This window comes from Falco biarmicus, chromosome 4, assembly GCF_023638135.1.
Source record: "Falco biarmicus isolate bFalBia1 chromosome 4, bFalBia1.pri, whole genome shotgun sequence".
In the NCBI taxonomy this organism is placed as follows: domain Eukaryota; kingdom Metazoa; phylum Chordata; class Aves; order Falconiformes; family Falconidae; genus Falco; species Falco biarmicus.
Window position 1 is genome coordinate 58351646 of NC_079291.1, and position 22227 is coordinate 58373872.

General features: G+C 38.3%; 1 protein-coding gene across 4 annotated transcripts in view; it reads left to right on the forward strand.

The window, feature by feature from the left end:
- The window catches only part of ADCYAP1R1 (ADCYAP receptor type I), a 140523-nt gene that overhangs the window by 62969 nt on the left and 55327 nt on the right, over window positions 1-22227 (forward strand). For all 4 annotated transcript variants that reach the window (XM_056338255.1, XM_056338256.1, XM_056338257.1 and 1 more), the window contains exon 4: window positions 20684-20791. In XM_056338255.1, coding sequence (XP_056194230.1) covers window positions 20684-20791 — 108 coding nt within the window. The remainder of the gene's footprint in view (window positions 1-20683; window positions 20792-22227) is intronic.

Below are 22227 nucleotides of genomic sequence, written 5' to 3' on the forward strand. Positions count from 1 at the left end.
ACTTAGGCGAGGTGATCATCAGCCTGGGAACTGTCAGTTAAGGTGACTCAGAAAAGATGCAAAAATTGCTGTAATGGAGCAGATATCTCTATTATCTCCTTGGGCAGCATGAACACATTCTGCCAACAGATTCAGCAGCATTTTGGTGGTTTAAATGAGGACTGCCTCCTTTGCAAGCCCTGCTAATAAATCTAAGTTTAGTCATCTTCTGAGCTTTTGCTGGACTTCCATTCAGATGGGAAACGAAGGGAAGGAAAAGTACTGGAATTTAATGCCTACAGCTCTGAAAGCCATTAACTGCAAAACATGTGTATAAGCTACTATTCCCATCCCATAGTATATTCATTGCAATAATTCCTACTTGGTTCTTTCAAAGCTATTACTTTTGTAATCTCCAGAATTGCCAGGAAGTCCTTCTTTAATAACTGAGGAACATAAGTTAAAAGAAAATAAAAAGCGGAATGGAATTTGTCTAGGCAACTGGGTAAGATATTGACTTAGATAAAATTAGTTTCTGGGAGCAGGGCTGTATAAAAATATTTTTCTGCAAGCAGTTTAGTCATTGAAAAATGCAAGTTCAGGTTAAATTCTTAAATAATTTACACCGAAAAAATAATAATAACCATTAAGAAATTTGGAAAATAAAAATCTATTGACATTTCATGACAGAACATTGTTTCAGAAGTATTGCTGGTTTAGTTAGGGTTAAAAAATCAATAAATGTTAAAATTAAAAATAAAAAGCTAAAAATAACATTTCTTATCTGCCTATCCAACTCTGTATTTCACATCAGCCAAAAAGGAAGAAAAAAAATGTCACTTAATTGAATAGAATGAAGGTTTTATTCTTCTTTTTTGTTTAACCATTGAAACAAAATATCAATTTACACAATTCCACTTGTGAATTGTGTAATTCAAACAGTAGTTCATTGTTTCTATGGTGACAGCTAGTTCATTAAAACACACCACCTCTCTTTTTTTGTCCAGAGTTTAATAACATCACAAAGTCTAGTCTTACCTTCTGCTACATGGCACACACCATGTGTAATGAGAAGCTGATCTGGAGTAAGCAGGGGCAGCTTCTTTACAGAATATGCAGAGGCTATCAGTAAGTGAGGGTTTGCTCCATATACCTGTTTACTTGGTTTTGGGATTTTTTTTTATTTGTTTGTTTGGGATTTTGTCTTTGTATTTCTTTTTTTTTTTTTTTAATGAACATTTTCAAATGCAAAGTGTAGTAGATACATTTGCAACAGATTTCACCTGTGGGGCAGGGGAATTGTTTTAATTCATGTTGCCCCAAACTGCAATTGTGAGCATTACATGTAAACTGCAAGCATGATATAACCAGGTCACTTTGGTTAAAAAATGAGCCATGAATAGCAGTAAAAGTTATGCAATGAAATGAGTGATGCTCTTTTTTGTGCTGCTGTGACCTGTTGGTATCTTCAGTCATGGACAGCTGGCAGCTGTGACAACCTACAAACATTTAACTTTTTAATGTCTACAGTACCATGGCAGAAAAAAATACCCAAAAGTCTATTAACATGTCACCTGAATTATAACTGAGTGACCGTCTATGATTTTAGTTAGAATTTCCTTGGATTTTATAGCTCTTTTTAAATTATGTGCTTGTGCTATATCCTGTCAGGCAGATGCTGCAGTCTTCTGCAGAACCAAATATGTTTCAGAGCTGAATTAGTTTCCTTGCATGCAAACTGTGTTTTCAGGAAGGTCCTAAAAACATGTTATATTTCTCTAAAAATGAGTGTCAAGTGTCAGACCACTGGATATTCTTTTAAAAGGTAATTCTGTGAAAATACTCTTTTGTTCCTATTCCCATGGCATATCCTGTGGCTGGCTGCTGTATTTTCTGACAAAAGTGAGTCTTTATTGCTTCAGTAGATTGTCAGTCTCATCGAAAAAAACACAGCAGCAAGAGTGAATTCGATTCTTGCTGGAATCAATGGCACAGTTGACTGGTTTCAAGGATCTTTATTTCTAGTGATGGAACATGGATTAAGACAGCACCGACTATCTTTGAATTTCTCTGCACTGGCAGTGACTACATTTCAGAGAACTCCTAAATGAACCCTAGGCTTTGCCTGTAAATTTTAGTGTCCAGAAAGTTCCTGAAGCAAAGGAATTAGGGAAATATGTTGGAGATTTTTAGGACCAGCTTCAGGTACACATAAACAGCAAGTGTCTCTACATTCCTCAGTGTATCAAGACATTGTGACACGGGGCCTACAGAAGATCTGTGTCTGTTGGGACTGGCAATTCAATCTCCTGAAGCATCTCAAATTGCAGTAAAGCCCTATCTTTGTGAAAATAAATCCTTTACAGTGGAAATATTTGATGTAGCTACGTAAAAATTCCATGTTCAGTCTAAGTTTGTCACCCCGTCTTCATCAATAATCAGTGATGAAAAACAGAAGACTTCAAAGTGCAGATCATTACCCGCAGACACCTTCATTTTATCACTGGAATTACTTTCAGGGCTTCAGTAAATACATCAGCTTGGTGGGCTATAGTGGAACCTGAGACACTGGGGAAAGTGTTTTAATATATAGAGTCAGATATTCAGTGTTGTCTGAGATACCCACACAGTGCTGGAGGAAGGCACAGGCATACTGGAGTAACAATATTGCAGTAGAAGCAGGAGGTCACCTCAGGTGGCACTGAGGCAGCTGAAGCCCACCTCAGCCTGCATACAGACATCTGTATTTAGGTTTCTTAGTCTGAACATAAAAAGCTATAGGATTCACTGAATCAGGGTGATGAAACATTGGAACTAGTTGCCCAGAGAGACTGTTGATACTCCATCCCTGGAAACACTCAAGGTCAGGCTGGATGGGGCTCTGAGCAACCTTATCTGGTTGAAGATGTCCCTGCTCGTTGCAGTGGGGTTGGACTAGATGACCTTTAAAGGTCCCTCCCAAATCAAACCATTCTAGGATTCTATGAACTTGATGGAAAGAAATAGGCATCTCCAGAGAACCAGTCATGCTTCCTAAGAGAGCCCTCTCAAAAAATGAAGGAAGGGTTGTTTGCTGAAGGATGTTAATCAACCTATGCAAAAATGCCTATCTTTTTGCATTGATTGCAGAGACAAAGAAATAATAAAAAATTACTGAAGTATTCTGAGCACTGACTAACAGAGATATGTTTGGTTTTAAACAAAGAAACCACAGGATTAATGTACATACAAACCCACAAAAGTTTGGTTGTATTAGTCTTACCTAAAGAAAGGAAAGGACAGTACAGCAATTATTCATGATCTCTGCTTGAGTTTCTAAAACCCTAGAACGATGCGAAAGATACTGGTACATATGGTGATAGCTAATAAAGAGAAAATACAAATGTTGATGCTTTCTGTAATTCCTTAGTTTTGGGCTTCTGTTGGTAACGATTTCATAAAGTATGGCCATGGAATATAATCGGATCTACACATACAGACTGAGAGTTGGATTCTTGGCTGTGCTAAGGGTATGATTTATCACCCTTGTATGATGAAGGATCTGTAATATACCTACTGATTCCCATTCTACCCGACAATAGCTCCTCAAGATAATGTTTCCTGTTGCTGGTAATGATAATCAGGATCCTTGTTCCTTCTTCTGGCTCTGTGATGGAAGAAGCACAAAAAGGGAATAAAGACACAGTGTATGACACTGGTTTTTCATCAGCTGACAGGGCTATGAACTTGTGGAATGCACAAAGCTTTTCCAAGGGAAGTGTGTGTGGGAAGCAGTGCTCCAGCCTGGGGTATGCTGCAGAGAAGCTTGACCAGAATCCCCCTTTTACTTATACATGGTGACTGTGGACATTTGCATAAGATGACAATGACGGTCGTCAAGCAGCATGTATTGTCCTCTTTCTGCCTTGTTTCTCACCAATCCTTCATTTAGTCTCTCAACAGAGGTAGATTTAATAGGCTTAGCAGTGGCACAGCCCAAGAAGCAAACTGGTTGGACCTGATTTTCTGGGATATAATGGGACTTTTGTGAGCTTGCTATGAAGGTGGTGTTGCTTGAAGGTCCTTTGTTATTCTTCTGTACTTTGATATGAAGATGAGAACAATATCAGCGTTTTCTTTCTACAGTGAGACAGCATGGAGGTTTTCTCATGGAACCTGAGATTTCTGTGCTATAGGTATTTTTATCTCAGCTGTTGCCCCAAAGCTGCCTTCATGGTCAGTGGACAAAAGTCGGCTTTTTGAGGGAATGACTCTTCAGACCTGTTTCAAATGTCTGCTTTCAGATGAGAGACATTGTTCTCTAGGATTGCCTGTTTCTATCTATTCCTACAAAAATACTGAGGGCTATTCAAATGTGGAATTGGCAACTGGTCATTTGTATCTCACTCTGGAAAGCACACTTGCCAATTACTGCTTGCTGTGTTAATGAGAGCGGTTGCCTGCACTTAGACCACTAGTGGGAGAACAGTAAATGTGATGGGAGCAAGAAGGGGTTAGAAGAAACTCCAATGGCTTTCTGTTAATAACTGTAAATGGAAGAACTTCTGTACACTCCTAAGAATCACTCCCTTTTCGCCAGTGTATGGGCTTCTGCAGGAACATTCTGATATACCATATTTTCTATATTTAAATTTCTATATTTAAAATCACTCTGTTTGGTATCTGTGTGGATTGCAGGATCACTTGGAAAGCTCTGGTCATGGATCAAGTGTTGTTAGACCAAAGACTCCAGAGAGTCATTTTAGCTGGTTCTTTACCGTGAAATGTATTTTTTCTTATAGGGCTTCAGCAAGTACTGATAGTCTCACATAGGTGGCCAATGACTAAAATTGCCCAACTGTACAATTTAATTTCTTTTTTCAGCTTATTCTGAGCTTCATCCACTACTTCTTAATATACCTTACAAACTTAAGCCAAGAACTTTATTACAGGAAACTACCTACTCAATAATACATGCAATTGAATAAATGTAATAATTTGGACTCCTGACAGGTTTTGCATATTGATTTTTCCTCAGCAAAACAAAACCAAAGAACAGTAAGTTAAATCATCTTCAGACAGATAAGCAAGTTACAGTACTATAACAAGTTATTAAATATATCCATCTGCTAAGTGGTAGAAAAATACTTGTACGTACTCCTCTCACCATGGCAAAAAGGACATAATTCAGATTTACTTACCCTCAAAAGCAGAAGTACGGAATAGCTCACATGAATAACAACACCTTAAATATCAACTCCTGAGCTGGCCCTTACTAAGCTCCATTTTTTCCACAAAGTTCTTCATATTTCTACTTCATTAGACACTTAAGCTATGCCATTTCTTTGGTTTGAAATTAGAGTGAATCAGATCTTGATCTCCTCTGCAGGATGCTGAAGAGATTTAGAAAGTGGAGACAGCCCTGCAGTATCTGCTGAACTTTATAGCCTCTTCCATCACTGGAAGAGTAAAGCAGCAGGAACTGCATGTCCAATATTAATTTTATTTATTTATTTATTTATGCATTTATTTATGCATTTATTTATGCATTTATTTATTTATCTATCTATCTATCTATCTGTCTATCTATCTATCTATCTATCTATTTATTTATTTTAGTTTCTTTGGCAAGGGAGGGTGGGGGTGGGAAAGGGGGATCCTTGGCTTTGTCCATGAGCTGCTAGCCAGCACTGCTGACTCAGAATGTGCATGGTAATTTGCTCCTGGCAAAAGGGAGGAAAAGAAAATGTGCAATTCTTTCCCCAAATTCCTCTCATGAAATAGAAGGAGCAGGAAAGGAAAAAGAGAAATACCTCTCAATCTCATGCACTTTTCCAGCCTTTTGTAAAAGAAATTAATAAAGAAGAGCTCTTCTCACATGTTTTGTTTTGGGGGACATAAAGCTTAATGTGCTGAAATATTTAATTCTAGGGAGAAGGATTTTGTGTGCTATACTAGAAAAAAATTAACTTGGCCTGTGCTGCTGTTATGCTTCCCAGCTTGAGATTTCATTTTCCACATATGTATTCCACCATAGAAATAAGTTATTCTGTGGTGCAGGAACACTTTAGCAGTACCACGCTGAAGTCTGAAGGTGAAATTAATCACACATTAGCTGGCTGAAAGCAGAATGTTTGCTTAAAGTGGACATGTAGGGTCCTCCATTGGGGGAAAAAAAAAAAAAAAAAAAGAAAAAAAAAAAGGAGGGGGTTTGACCAGCTTGTCTTTGATATATATTTTAAGATAATTTGCTAATTTTAGATGCTTCAGAAGTAGGGTATTATACCTTCTCTTCTGTCAATACGTGATCTGTTTTTTCTTCATTTCATATCTAAGGGAACATTGAATGCTAGAGTCCAATCCTAAGTCAACTTTTGGTTTCATTTATTTTTGCAAACATATGCATCATTCCAACAACATAGTTGGAAAGGAATAGAATTTAGAAAATTTGCCAAGCAGAATTCAGAATACTGTCAGTTAAAATAGATGTTCTTTCTTCCTAACGTTATTTCTGAATTTTGCTCCTGGATGCCATGAAGACTCATGATTTTGACAGCTTGATGAATACATAGCATTTTATAAATTATTTACAGATGAATCAAAGTAATTACCTGCCTCTTTCACCATACTGTAAACATGTAGTTTAGAGGCACTTTTGCTTCTAACATGGGTAGGTTTGAGCCTCAAGCCATCAGGAAATCTCCAAACAGACTCGCCTCCCAGCTAATAATATATTTATGACTACAATCGGCTAATTTTCTGAAAAGATCACTAACAAACTACACTTTTAAGACTTTGATAATTCTTAAACTAAGCTCACTACCAAAATAAGAGCAGCAAATACCCAGCCAGTGTGGGAGGGTTCTGCTAACAGCTCTTACCCTTCTCCCGGTGTAATTCTGCTGCTGTCAGTCTGCAGCCTCAACCCCCACTGAATTCAACAGGCATTTTCAATACATGTTTCAGCAAAGAGAACTGTACCAAGCTCTGTATTTAGGGGAAAATGGCCTCCTTGGGGAACAATTGCATCACTGGATGTTAGACATCTAATTTATTGGCTAAATTAGCTGGCTAGTCTCCTAAGACTCCTTGTGGAGTTGATAGATACTGAGATTTACATTCAGTTTACATATTAAAATATCTAAATTAAGGTGTCTTAATATGCAAGCTGAGTCCCACTCAAAGTGTACCCATAATCTCAAAGAGTTTAGCTGCCTATTTCATTTCCACAATTCACTATTTTATTTTCTGTCGCCTTTTTTTTTTTTTTTTTCAGTAGACTAAATGGGATCCCTACTCAACTAGTTTTGCCAGGTAAGGCATGTTCATGAAGCTAGATGATGCAGTGTTCACCCTTCAAAAGCAGATAGATGAGTCTTGTGGACAAGCACCTGGAGGTGCTCTTCTTATTGATCCTTTTCTTTGCCTTTCTGATTACGCTAAAAGCTGTTTCAAAGCTGTTTCAGGCTTCCTGAATCCCTGCCTTCCCAAATCGCTTGCACTTTTGATAATCAAGCCATAAATTTCATGCTTACACAGTTGCTAGAATTGATTGGTTTGCCTCCCTTTCAGAAAAACAAATCAAAGGAAGAACAATGAAACAAGGCTACCAGAAATCACAACCAAAAGACAAGGCAAGGTTAGAATAATCCATTATTGAGTGACTAACCAGGACCTGTGTGAAAAATAATACCAGACATAGAAGTCAACGCACAATTAAATGCTTTAGAAGAGAAAAACAATTATTAAAGTGTGCAAGAAGAGTATGCCCAAACCATGTGGCAAGAGCAAAGCCAAACTGAAATAATGACCACAAACAATTAATTAAAATGCACTGAAGGACAGTTGTATTTGAGAAATTGAGTTTGTATTTGAGAACATGCCTCACCTTTTTTCCCCAAGATGTGACAGTACTTGAATCTTCTCCAGGTTTTTGGTCATACAGCTAAATGACGAATATAATCCTACCCCTCCTCTGCTACCCTGCAAACTACTTAAAACAGGACCCATTGTTAGCATAATTGAATAAGCTAGAACAAAATTAAATACAGAACTACCAGTTAGTAGAACTATTTCAGAGTTGTCTTCATACAGGATATACCAAAATCACCAATTTGTTTCCATTATTCTTCTTGATTGAGAACTGATAAAGAAAAGTTCAAATGGTATGATAGCAGCAGCTGATTGTTCCTGTCCACATGAATAAGATTTCTCATTTGGGTTACAAAGGAGCGTTTTTTCCTGCACTTTCTAATTTTTCTTCTACATGTAACCTAAGCAGTATCTGAGGATATATGTAAATATATAACTCTATTCTATACCTGTATGAATACATACTTATACCTCTAAATAACTTCTACATCTAACTGAGTTTTACAGTAGGGGTAAATTTTATATCTGCTAAGTAATGTGACCTCTGTTCACTCTCAGTATATCATGAAGGAATTTGTTACCATGTTTATATATGACACTGATGCTATCAGAGTCCCTGCAAGTAAAAAATTATCAAATGATTCAAACATAAAGAAACTTCTGGACCTTTAGTCTGTAATTCAAGCATTCAGAATTGTGCCCTGTAATGTACTTTTCTCATCCTTTGTCCAGCTAATGAATGTCACAGACAGCGAGAACTCCCAGACTTCCTTTTAGATATTTTAGTTATGGTTTATTTTTCCTGGGTGCAAGGAATAATCTCTATGAACTCCACAGGTCCCTTTAGGCTTATTTTCTGTTTTTCTATAATTATTCTACATTACAATAAATACCACAGTGAAAGAATATTGATTATATGTATTCAAATTTTCATAGTTATTTATTACTTCAGAAGGGAGTGTAATTACCTGCTCACATGTATTTGTGAGTAATACCACAAAATAATTTCTCTTCCTAATAGGTCTTTAACTTTTTGTAGTAAGAAGAGAGGGATAAAGAATAATATAGTTAATGAATTTTTGTATTTCTTTTTTAACCCATCTCTAAATTCTCTACACCAATCAGTCTCTGACTTATAGCAGCTTACAGATGTTACATAGGTATGTCTCTGACTTACAAGCAGACTTATAGATGGTGTTGAAGAAAATCATTGACCATTGGAATTAACTCCTGTCCTCATTTCAGCTGGGATAGAGTTAACTTTGTTCCTAGTAGCTGGCACACTGCTGCGGTTGGGGTTTAGGATGAGAATAATGTTGATAACACGCTGATGGTTTAGTTGCTGCTGAGCTGTGCTTACCCTAAACCGAGGACTTTTCAGTGTCCCGTGCTCTGCCAGTGAGCAGGGGCACAAGGAGCCGGGAGGGAGCAGAGCCAGGACAGCTGAGCCCGGCTGGCTGGAGGGACATTCCATACCATAGAGTGCCATGCCCAGTATGTAAACTGGGGGGAGTTGTTTTGGGGGGTCTGATTGCTGCCTGGGGACTGGCTGGGCATCGGTCAGTGGGTGGTGAGCAACTGTGCTGTGCATCAGTTGGATTTCTTGGGGTTTACTCCTCTCTCTTGTTGTTTTTCCTTTTTCATTACTATTATTGTTGTTGTTATTATTACCATTTCTATTTTATGTCAATTATTAAACTGTTCTTGTCTCAACCCATAAGTTTTACCTTTTTCCGACTCTCCTCCCCATCCCACCCAGGGAGGGAGGAGTGAGCGAGCACTGCTGGTACTTCACTGCTAGCTGGGGTTAAACCACAACTCCTCATTTACAGGAGTAAGCACAAGGAAAATGAGGGTCTGCAGACACTTTTTCCCCAGATGTGGTTAAAATCCACATTATTCCCAAAATACCACTTCCTGCGATGACTACTGTAATGGCTTTTATGGAGGTGGTGACTAAACCAGCAGTGCTGGGGGTTTGAAGCATATCTCTATATGTTACTGATGTTACTGGTCATCTACCATAAATTGTTAAGTAGCGATGGCAGCCTCAGTACTCTCTGATGACTATCCCCTGTTTCTTCCTGTATCCTTCCAGCCTTTAGACAGAGAGACAGATCCACCACGCTTGTTCTGATCTAAGGGCAAGCAAAGGGAAATTATCTTGTCTGTAGTGATTCAGATTTTGCATTGCCACCACTGTAATTTTGGGCCTTTCCGTGTCCACTTTCTATGGCTTTCTGGGCATTTTCAGTTTCATCTAATGTTTCATGTGTCTAAACATCAGAAATGTTTCTGACCTCTTCCTGTGTCTCATAATATTTATGGGGTTTTGTTTTTCTTGTTCTTTACTACAAGCTCTTGGCAGATTTTGTATTTTGTACCCTACACAGTAGAATTGTGAGCAGTCTGTACACATTTACTTTTTCTGGATTAAATTTATATGGCCTCTGCTTGCTGGTGATAGTGCTGGTCTGGATGTGATGGCACCTCTCTTTTCATGTATTGATACTCCTCACATTGCCTTTTCACTGATTTAGGATTGTAACCTGTCCAGAACAAGGTGTATCTCTTTATATACATTTACTTTTGACAAGAAGGCATCTAGAAGTTGGGAATTTACTGAATATTAATATAATTTCCTTTAGTTTCTTTCATAGTGACCAAAATTTCCCAGACGTATGCAAATCCTTGCGAGGCTGGATTGCATTTAATTTTCAGTGTTAATTTTTTCTACTCTCTGAATACATTGCGGGCAGTCAGAGAAGTCTGATATGAAACAAAAGACGGGCTTTGTTAAATTCTGACATTGTTATTGAATCACACCTTCGCTTCAAGATTTCTTACTCAGTTACTCCAAATGCTTGAACAAAATACGGCTTCTGTCTTCCTGTTCAGGAGTATGAAATGTGATGTGTTAACATGCCTCTTAACAGAGTATGAACTGGCTTTTTATAATGTATTTATTTCCTTTGTTTCCTCCACTACATCATAAGGTCCCATGGGCTCTAATAAGGAATTTTTTGACTCACCAGTAGAACAATTTCCAGGAGAGTTTATGGAATTTACACACTGGAAAAAATTAAGTTAATTCAGTCATTGCTCATTCTCAGAAGATTTGAAGGAGTAAACAAGGAATAAATGCCTCTCAGGAGTATCAATGTTGGCATCACCCTGGTTACATCAGGAACGAATTTGGCCCAAGATCAGTTATAAGTTATCTGCTACTACAGAAGTGCCTTTTCCATAGATATAATTTTATTTATAAACAATAGAAAAGCAAGAAAGTTGGGATGACAGGAATCTGACTGTGAAGGGGCAGCTTGCTTCTGAGCTCGGTTACAGCTCTTCTTCTAGAGATTGTTTAGCTTTCAGTGCACCATTTATTTTGTTTTCCAGTTGTAAAAAGAGCAGAAAATCTTCTTACCTCCAGAGCTACCATGAAACCTTAATAATGATACTGTGTAAATTCCTTTGAGGTAACTTTGTATATGTATAACAGACTTTAATATAAGATTTTAAATTATCTGTGATACAGACTTAAGGTCAGTTGTTATTTTCAGTTCTTTCATGTCTGTCTACCTTCTTTGGTCTAATTAGCCTTTAAGAAACAAGTCATAAGTCCTGACAGATGTTATTGATTAGGCAACTGTTGATCTCAGCCTGTGCCTGAATAAGTCCTCTTGAAAATCCTGTTCTACTACATTGGGATTTTTCTAAGACTGAAGGGAAACCCCATGCCCAGAGACTGTTTCAAGATTTGTGTCCCATTTTAGTCCCACTTCAGTGATGCTGTGAGATTAGTTGGAAACTAACGAATCAAAAAGCTGTGTTATAATTTTTTTTCATTTGTGACAGAACAGATTTGAATCCCTGAATTTGTTACTGGGAAACCTCAATGCTCAGCAGACCTGCTAGTAAATCGTCCCATCTTCTCCCATGCAACCAAATGGTCTCTCCATTTTCAAAGGCAGGCATACTCCAAAACACCAAAAAGATGCTGCAAAAAAGCTCTGCTTCCTCTATATCCATAGAAACTAGTTATCCTAGTGATCTTTACAGATGTTTTCTTCACAGGTCCATAAATCTCATAATGGGCCAAGTATCACGACTCAATGGGTGGTGCAAGTGGCAATGAACTGTTCAGCTGTACAGCTTGGAAAGATTCCTTACCTACAGCCCGAGTTGAAAGCCAGGGTTCACTGTGAGGTATTTCAATACTTGTGGGGAAATAGATTAAAAAAAAAAAAAGTTTTAAAATATATATTATATATAAAAATTATATATAATATAAATATAATATATACATATATTTATATATATTAAATTCTATCCAGCTGCTCCATCACCACAACCAATTCTAGGCTTAGTTAATATTGTTAATTGAAACTATTCAAAAAGGTAAGATGCAGCTGATGGCACTACAACCTGTTGTCCTTAGTTAATCGCTTTTTATGGGGCAGGTTGTGCCTGTGAAGGGGAGGATCTATTCGGGTAGGAACTGACAGAGGAAGATAAGGCTTTGTGGAAGAGGAATACATCTTTCTAGTTCTTACTCCATTGCTTTCTTCTAAACTGTGTCTTAAATTTGCAGACTTCAGCCAGTATTTTTACTGTGCTCTTCCCAGAAATTACTGTGAGCCCAGTCACTCCAGGACTAAAATTTGTAGCATTGTGGTGTCTTGCGAGGCACTGGTGGAATCACCTCCTCTTGTCTCAGCTTGGAGAATTAATGAAAGACAGATTTGATAAAGAAAATTCTTTGATCTCCTCTTCTTCTAGGAAGGGAAGGAAGTGAGTCAGAATGGCGTGGTGCTGGGGTAGAATGACAGTGGTTCCAGCTGCCACCAGCAATTAAAGAAGTGAGGGGTACCAGCTGCTGCCAGGCAAGGCTGCCTCCAGCAGTACCCCATGATCTCACATAACCCGTGGCCTGAGTGATGCCAGATCACCTGCAGCTGGTGAGCTTGGCACCAGCTCAGGTTCTGGCAGCTTGTAAGTGTCATTCTGTCCTCCAGCAGTGTTGGAATAAAATCTCCCAGGTTTTTGGAGTAATTTCACGGTCTCTCTACCTCCAGAGCAGCAAAGTGGTAACATTCTTGTAAGTGAATAACCAGTCTTTTGTATTGTATTTAAAGAAGGTTTGTTTTGTTGGTGGTGGGATTTTGTGTGTATGTGTTTTGTGTGGGTTTTTTTGTTTTTTGGGGTTTTTTTTTTTGTTTGTTTTAAATACCTCTCCATTTCCCAGATTATTGGCTTTTCAATCTTCTGTATAATTAGACAAATAAATGTTCCAAGGATTTTGCCCAACTGAAGTTTCCCTTTAAAACTCTCCAAAGCTCACCTAAGGCCAATTGGTTGGCAGCACTTAAAGCATTCTGGAGATTTTCTTGGCAAGTAACAATGCAAGAACAGCAATAAGCATGAGCTTAGAATAAATATCCTGTGATTGTAAAGAATTAAACAGCTTTAGAAGAAGGTTTATACCTCTCTAATTACAGATAACAGCTCCTGTCATTTAAAGGCTGATCTTTTTCATGTATAAAATGTTCAAGGGGAAAAAAAACCCACCACCTTGGTGTTAACATTTCCTTTTGAGGTGTGAATGTTTCATGTGGGACATAGACAAAATGTTTCATCCTTTCGAGGGCGGTAGTTCTAATGGTTCAATTTTTATACGAATGAGGTCTTCATTCTCTTTTTGCCTCTGTAGATCATGGTCAAACGGTGACTTGTGTGTGTATTTGTAACTACTTTTCCCCCCACAAAAATAGTAGGAATAAAGATAGAGTTCTAATTTATAACGTGGTGTGTGGCTCAGTCCCAAGGTGGTCAGAAGGTGAACCAAGGTCCCCGAGTGATGCAAAATATCCAAACCAGGTGACATTATCTCTCAAACTCTGGTAAAAATTACTAGATTTCAGTTCTAAAATACGCAATTTATGCTTGGCAAATGCAAAGCACTGTTTGGGAGCTGAAGCCTGCTATCTTCAGCTCATCTTTTTTAACTGTTATACTATGAAACCCACCATTCCAATCAAAGAAAAGCCATGTTTCTATTTCTTTCACTTTTAGTTTTTATATAATCTAGGATTAACTTGGTACATAAGAAGAGAAATATGTCAAATAATTTTGTCCAATGTTCTCCTTCATAAATTAAGCTGATATTTTAAATAGTTCTTTGAAAACAGTGCTGCATTTGATGTCTTAGATCTCTGAAAATGTCATCCCATAAAACAACTCACTTTACTGATAATGATGTACCAGTACAAAATGCTATCATAGTTTATATAATTATCATTATGTACGCAGTTGCTTCTAAATAGATATCATATATATGGTTGCATAACTTTATACCAGTGGCAGCAGCTGTCTAAAGAAAGGTAATGGAAAATATTAAGGTGAGCCGACTGCTGGTAAGCTTTACCACAGTTTATTTTTTTTTCATGTATGGCCCTAGCTGAGTCGCACTATATATGTTGAATTCCACAGATCTAATTACAGCTGTTTTAAGCCTAAGATTAAGCTTTCTCTTTATGCCTCTTCTAATCAATGGAAGAAAATATGTATTGCCATAAGATAATTTATCCTAGAAACCCTCTAGCAGTGCCCTCCAGAGATGTCTGTTTTTCTTCATGCGCTGTAAAAGCAATGTAGAAGAACTCGGCTCAGGCTTACATATGTATTTTTTTATATCATTAAGATGAATGAGTACAACTAGACCAAGTAACAGTACAACAGTAACAAAATTTGGACAGATGAATAAATTCTTAGTGCAATAGTTGGTCCAGATGACATATATGCTGAGAGGATCAATAGGCTTTGTTCAAATAATTCCAAAATCTCCAATCGGGAGCAGAACTGGGAAGGAAAAAACCTGTCCTTTTTCGCTGCTCAGCTTCCCCTTGTACTCAGTTTTTCATGCCAGCTTTTTATATAAGACATTTTAAGGAAGGAATAACTTTTCTTTTTCCCTGTACATGATCAAGTATTCTCTTTTCCAACGTGAAATGTCTTCCTTTAGTATTTTTTCCCACTTTTTGTGGGGGATTTTTTTTTCCCCTCCCCTTTTATAACTTGGTCTAGAACTTCAGTTGATGTTTCTTTTCTACTCTCTTATGGCCTGGACTTTCAAAAGAGGTTATTGAATCTGAAAGTGTTATAAACTTGCTGCCTGACTCAAAACACTTATAGAACCACCACCTCTGTAATAGAGGCTCCTATAAGATACCTTTACTTTGAAATGTCAATTACTTTTGAAAATCTAGGCCCCATATCCAGGCCACACTTAAACCTTTATTTATTTTGGTATTTACCTAGATTTATGAAAGAACAGAGAACATCTAACCCATATTCCCCCTCTCTGAAAGGCTTGATATGTAGTATGCCCTTTCAAAGTTATTGTGCATCGCATAATTCAGTTTAATATGCTGGCTTGTAACATTACGTTTCCTTTGATATGACTCTCCTGAAGGCAATATGACCTTGAACGTAATATTTTAAACTAATAAATGAGGAGAGGAACTGAAAATCAAACCAAATGCTGTAAGCCAAAGGGATGGATTTTCATCTCTAGGCTTTTTTTCCATACACGAAAAATACAGACGTCTAACATTTATGTGTTTAATTTTTTTCTTGATTTTCCAGGGAGAGATGTTTTATGCAAATTCTTGTCTATTCCCTTTTGTCTGTGTATGAATCTAGAAAACCCTTTGGCCATTGTCCTGCCATCCCTTTTTTCATTTCCCCCTTCCACCCAATAATTTTGAGTCCACTGAATAAAGCCAGCAACATCTGACAGAGGTGAACTACTCTCAAAGCTACAAATTCCTATATAATTTGTGAAAATGGTGTACTGAGTGCAAGAAAGATGTCAAAATAATTATTTTCATGGAGAGGGAGACAGGCAGGACTTTTACCTGCTTTATTAAGAGGAGTGAATGGGTGAATAGTGAATTACTACCCAGGGTCTTGCCATCCAAAAAAATACATCACTCTTTTTGCACGTTCTCTTGCCAAAAAGCAGAGGCGAGAAGGAGGCGTTTTGCACTAGGGCAGGATAAAGACCTGGGAGGATGTCATGGATACTGTAAAGAGGGTGGAGTGTAAATGATGGTATTGTGGTAGAGGCACCATGAGAAAACATGACACAAATCTATAGAAAAATAAAGGTTTGTACATAGTCCTGGTGGTGTAATGGCTCTATGCTGGGGGAAGAAAACAGGCTTTATTATCAGGGGCTTTAAACTGAGGTCTATTCCTTGAACTCTGTGAACTTCAGCTATGTGGCTGCCTAAAACCTGGTTTTAAAGCTAGCCACTCTCAAGGCAGCCCTAGACAGAGGAAAAAAAGAAGGTAAGGGACCATAAGCAATTTCAGAAGAGCTCTTTATTACTGCTATTCTGCCAGCATGGCTTGTTTTGCGTTTTAATTTTTTTTTCCTCTTGGTGCTTGTCCAGATCTTTCAGGTAAGAAGGGAGCATTTCAGCTACTAGAAATAGCACGTTCAAGAGAAAGTGTTTTGCTCAGAGGTGCCTAATTTGAAGCACAGGATGGGATCAAGGTTTGTGTAAACCTTCATGGAGAGGAGATGACTAGAATGGTTTTAGTGCTAGGTGTAACTTTAAAAATGCATAAGAAGATCCTGAAAACAATAAATAACATAGTTTCCTCGTTATGAAATTTGGCCTTTCTGTGAAAGTGTTGTTCTATTTCAGTGGCTGCCAAGTCAGGTCCATCCTTAGGTATATAAGGCAACGCCTCAGCTTCAACAGTATTGAATTTAAACTTAGGTGTCATGGGCTTCATGTGAAATCTATATTAAATCCATGTTGTGCTTCAGCTGAAATCAGGACTCTGTTTTTTGCAGTACATTTCTCAAGAACAGTAAAAAGTGCATCCAGCCACAGGGGCTGTGCAGTCTAAACACAAGTTTTATCTTGCGTTTACAAGAAGAAGCTTGAGACAGAGATGTAGGGTTTATCATGTGACTTTTTGTAAGCAGACACTGTGGTTTGCCTGTGGTTCCGATAATAGCTCAGGAGCTGTATAGCTATGCTGGCACCATTTACGGCCTGCAGCAACGTGTCTCAGCCCTCACCTGGACTCCTTCGCTCAGAATCAGAAGGTGGCTAAGGGAGGCTGCACAGCCACTGGCCAGCCCTCTGCCCAGAGGGCACAGCTGGTTCCTGTCTCCTCCAAAAAAACGCATAGACCCTATAGGGAATACAAACTATATATAGGGAATACACACTCCAGCCATTTAATAGGCAGCTGTCTAGACTGCGCTATTCCCTAACCTTATTCTACCAAGTGTAGTCAGTGGAGAGATGGAATTAGACTTTACAGGGTGGTTCACCACCAATGCCACCTTGAAAATGGGGTTATATCTATCTGGAGTTTCTCTCTCCATGAACAACAGAGGAAACCTTGTTTAGCTGAATAGGGTAAAAGGGTAAGTCTTAGCCATCCAAAGTTAAACCAATCCTGTGTAAACCTATAGTAGAATCATCATTTTGTGTTTTCTCAAAAGTCGGTGACAAGGAATACGGACTCACAAAGAATAATCCAGCCCATGGAAGAAGAGGTAACTAGCTAAATAAGATGAAGCATTCTTCTGTCCATGCTACAAAGAGGGCATAAGTACTTACTCAAGACCAGATGCCAAGCTTTACACCACCTATGTTAGCTGAGATGAATCACACAGCGTTTACCAAACGAGAATTTCAGTCTGCAGGTTGCAGTGCAGACATGGGAAAGGAAGCACAAATTCTGCCTTCCTGCACAGTAACTTGTTTTCAAGACCATCCTATAGTAAGGTCACCGCTTTTAATTTCTTTTTTTCACGCTGGTCCACATGAAATCTTAATCTTTAGAACTATTTCTTGTTACTGATTTCTAACATGCTAAGAACAAGGAAAATTTGCCCACTTGAGCCAGCACCTTGCTGCTTGCAGTATCTGAGCTACCTCTTTCAAAGCTAGCTTGGGCATCACTCCGTCACACGGCAATGGAGACATTCTGTCAGTGCCAGAGGAGAGCCCCGCTGTGCAGTTTCACACTCAAGTCACATTGATTTCCGTGGGCAGATTTCACCCAGCAGGAGTTGCTGGCTATATCATGGTTTACAAATGTAAGGGGATTGTGCATGCTGACCTTTATTCCATGTAAATTTTTTGTCATCTTTTTGCTCTTCAGAATTGTTTGTTTCAAATATACTTTTCCAGCCAGGATCAGGCAACATTCTCACTGACAGAGAATTCTTTCTGATCTCCATCACTCACGTATTTTAGTAACAAATTACTTGACTCTCTGCTTCTCTCTCTCTTCCAGTGTCAGCACATCAGTGCTTTCTAGCACAATGAACTTATAATGTCTTTTTAAATGGGGTTATTTCTTAGCTCTGCATGATATTACCACAAAAGCAGCCACCTGGCATAGCTGAATTTGATACACAGTGCTATAAAATATGTATTCCATGTCTACGCTATCCTTTTTACAGTATGAGGATTTCTTTGCGTTTCTCTAGGAAGATTTGCAATATCTATTAGTATCACAGTGTTTGGAAGACAACCGATGTCAAAGTAATAATAAGGAAGCTTTCCCTATTCCTATCAAGCCCATTTAATTTGAGCAAGCAAGGCTAGCAGGTGTTTCTCAGAAGATCTCATTAGCCACTTTGATTGTCTCTAACACCTCTTGTAAGCAAATGTCTCATTACCATGGATATTTACATATCCTCTACTTTTGTACAGATTGCCGTACATCAGTAAACTATAAACCTATTACTGCATGTCTTCAGATTTACATGGTAAATACAGTTCCTACTGTGTGGACAGACACTAGCTATCAAAACCAATAAAATCTAACAGCACTCAATGTGATCTTGATTTCCATCTTTAGTATATTAGCTGTATCATGAAACTTTTCAAACGCCAGTGTCTGAGCCTTTTGGAGATATTCTAGTGAATCACAACACTTACACAATGAGATCCTCAACTGGCAAAGGAAACAACCTGGGGTAGGAGTAGAAAAAAGGGAGGAGGAGGAGGGGGAAATGTAAAGGATTCCTTTTTGCCAGCTCCTGCGAGGATTTAATGAATATTTTTTCAGTAATATTTTATTTTGGTGGGTCTGGCAAGGCTGAGGGATTTTTATCGAATAGGGCCAGGATTTTATACGGTTATTAATTTATACTATGTAATCTGACGCTGCATCCTTTACTTGGAAAGCGTGATTATCAGCTGCTTAGCATATGCCATCATTGTGACATCCTAACAGTGTTGTTTGACCCTGACATAATTCTTAAACACTGTAACTGCCCTATCTACCACACATGGTAGTATCTGGCTTATGTTTTTGTGAGAAAACACAGGGCTTGATTCCCTGCCACTGAAGATGATGGAAAAAATACAATTCCAGCTCTGTCAGCATACATTCTCCACTGACAGAAATCTGCTACTATCACCGAAGTTGAGAAAGCCCACACTGTTTTTATAAGTTTATCACCCATACCTCATTATATTGTACTTGTGCCAGTCTGAAAGTATGACACTTTGCAGTAGTATCCACTTTTACCAAAGATCTTATTTTTCTTGGCACATAGCCAAAGAGAGAGCATATTAACAGAAAAACGCTTAGAAAATCCTGGAGCTCGCAGCTTTTAACAGTTGATAAGATGATGTTATCTTAACCTCAAATGCAAATAAGCAGTGGAGATATTCAGATGCAGTTTTCCTTTCTTTTCCTGCTGAGGTAGAAGATGATTCTCATTTGAGATTCCTGCACTAAGTCATTTTTGTAAACATAAATAGGAAATCTGAGAGATTGTGCTGCATTTTTTCTGTGCAATTCATCTGTCTTCTGGGTTTGTCAGCTTGGAAGATGGAGGTTTACAAAATTACTGGAGGGCTTTTGCTTCCTGAAAGGTAGTGATGGTTTGTCACTCTGACACAGTGATCAGAAAGAAGCAGGAGCTGGGCTTTTTTATTCTATTTACAATAGCACATGGGACCTGAATTTTTCCTGTATACTAAACTCCCATCCACAATGGTATCACCTCCTTTTTCTGCATGCATGTATCAGGAGACTGGTTCTTTATCCCTCAGTTTTTAGTTCAAAACTTGTTACCTGAAGCCTAATCCCTGAACAGTTGTTAAAGGCATGACTCTGGTTTTAGCTTGTGCAAGAAACCATTAGAAGTCAAAATCATCCTTTTGACATCGTGAGTTTATAGTCTCTAGAGCAAAGACCACAGTAAAGAGAGTGAATGATATTATAACAGTTCTTTACTGAGGAAGGATGTTTCTATTCCCAGTATTTTTTTTAAAGAAAATAGCATGAAAGAGGTGATCTTCTCTCGCATATCCACAAAACTGGCTGCAGGATGAAGCAGAATCAGTTTTTCAGTTTCCAGTCATCTCCCTAGGTCAAATTCCAAAATGTGCCAGTACCCAACTTTTGACGAGGATTAGGGCCAACAGAAATTCATAGAATTTAAAGCAAAGGTGTGATCCATAAATAAAGACGCCTTAACCCAGCACTACTGAAAAATAGTTAAATGGCAGCAGATTTTATGCTCAAGGGAAATTTTTTTCCTAGTATATGTTAGAGTGATTTAACTGGGACTAAGAAGTGTCATATGTGAGGGCAGAGCCTGGCCATTAGTGTTCCATGCATCTACATATTTTATGCTATTTCTATGCTATTTATTCCAGGGATAGCTTATTAGAAAATTATTATTCTAAACAAGAGCATTTTAATATATAGAAGAAAGAACCAAGTATAAAACACAACTATGTGAAGGAGTGAATTTCCATCACTAATGTATATTATTTCTCCTTCACTTCTATAGGATGCCCAGGAATGTGGGACAATATTACATGCTGGAAACCTGCAAGTGTGGGTGAAATCGTCTTTGTCAAGTGTCCGGCACTGTTCAGGTTTATCATCTCTGAAGATGGTAAGGTGCTTTCTCTTTGTTCTTTGCCTCTGCGTGGTAAAGCTGCATGACCAGCATGAGTGTAAAAACCTCACTTAGATACTTGCTATAAAGGAAATCCAAGAATACCACAGTGGCCTGGATCTGGGATTCAGTTAAAAAAAAATACTGTAGAAACCCAGGATGTTTGTGTGTAGAGATGTGTGTGTGTGTGTGCAAGGCTGGGAGGGAATGTGTGAAAAAAGTCTTCACAGACTATACAACATGAAAATACCTCCAACTCCGGTTGCTACAGGGGGTGTTCTGTCCTCGAGTCTCCAATGAAATCAATGAGACCTGAAACCGTGTTTGGGTGTTAGATAACTAATCACATTCAAACCTATTTTAGAAAATAACTAAAACTCAGAGTGGGTTCTGCTCATGCTTAAGGAGAGCATAAGCATGAGATGATCAATGTGAGGAGCTCCCATGTTGGGAGTCCAGGGAAGAGTCAGTGGGAGTTAAAGATTCCTGGAGAGATGCAGAAGGTCCATCGTGCCTTTCTGTGGTCTGTAGAAATTAGACTTCAGCGTCCTTCTGTCCCTTGCAGCTGGCATCAGCAACTAAGCAAGCAAATGAAAGATCGGAAATGTGGGCTGTTCCTGCTTCCAGAATGCATCGCTGTCTAACAAAGTTGTCCCTTGTCTTGCAAAAAATACTGCAGATGGTCAGCGAGGCTGGTGCATTTTCTTCTGCTACCACTTCAAGCCTGGAGCAAAAGTCCCATGCACTCACCATGCTTGTTAACCAAACTCTATTAGACCCCAGCTTCAATCCATGTACAACCAGTCACTGTTCCCAAATGAGCTGGTATTAAAAGGAGAACATATCTTAGCAGTAAGACTATTTGACCTAGTTAATAATATTATGTAGTGCTTTTTAATGGGAAGCATCTCTGTGCAAACTACTGTTTGCATGATACAAAAAAACCCTTGTCCTTTCTCGATTGTTTTCTAATTTTTTATTTTTATTTTTTTACCTTTGAAATGCATGAAAAATTGCCAGGGAAAAATGCGGATATGTGGACAGGAGGCAATAACTATTAAGTTGTTCACAGCAGATATATAGATTGATTAGATGTTCTTTTGAAATTTTTTTTTTTTGTGTGTGATTTCATGACATCTCCTTCCCAGCTGAATGACTGAGAGAGGCTGTCCTCCCATCAATGTATCTAACAACAAGCTTTTCTTTGCAATTAACACAATTTTGTCCATCACCTCCCAGAACCCATCTCTGCTACTGCAGATCACTTTATTGTCCATTGAGAAACAAGTTCATCATTGTCCCCAAGGATCCTTTTCCCTAAAGATTATTTTCCCAATTAATTATTCATTTATAGTTTTGAGTCCAAAATTTGCCTTTTCTGCATTGCCACACACAGAACGCTATTTGTGGGAGATGGTGTTTCATAGACAGCT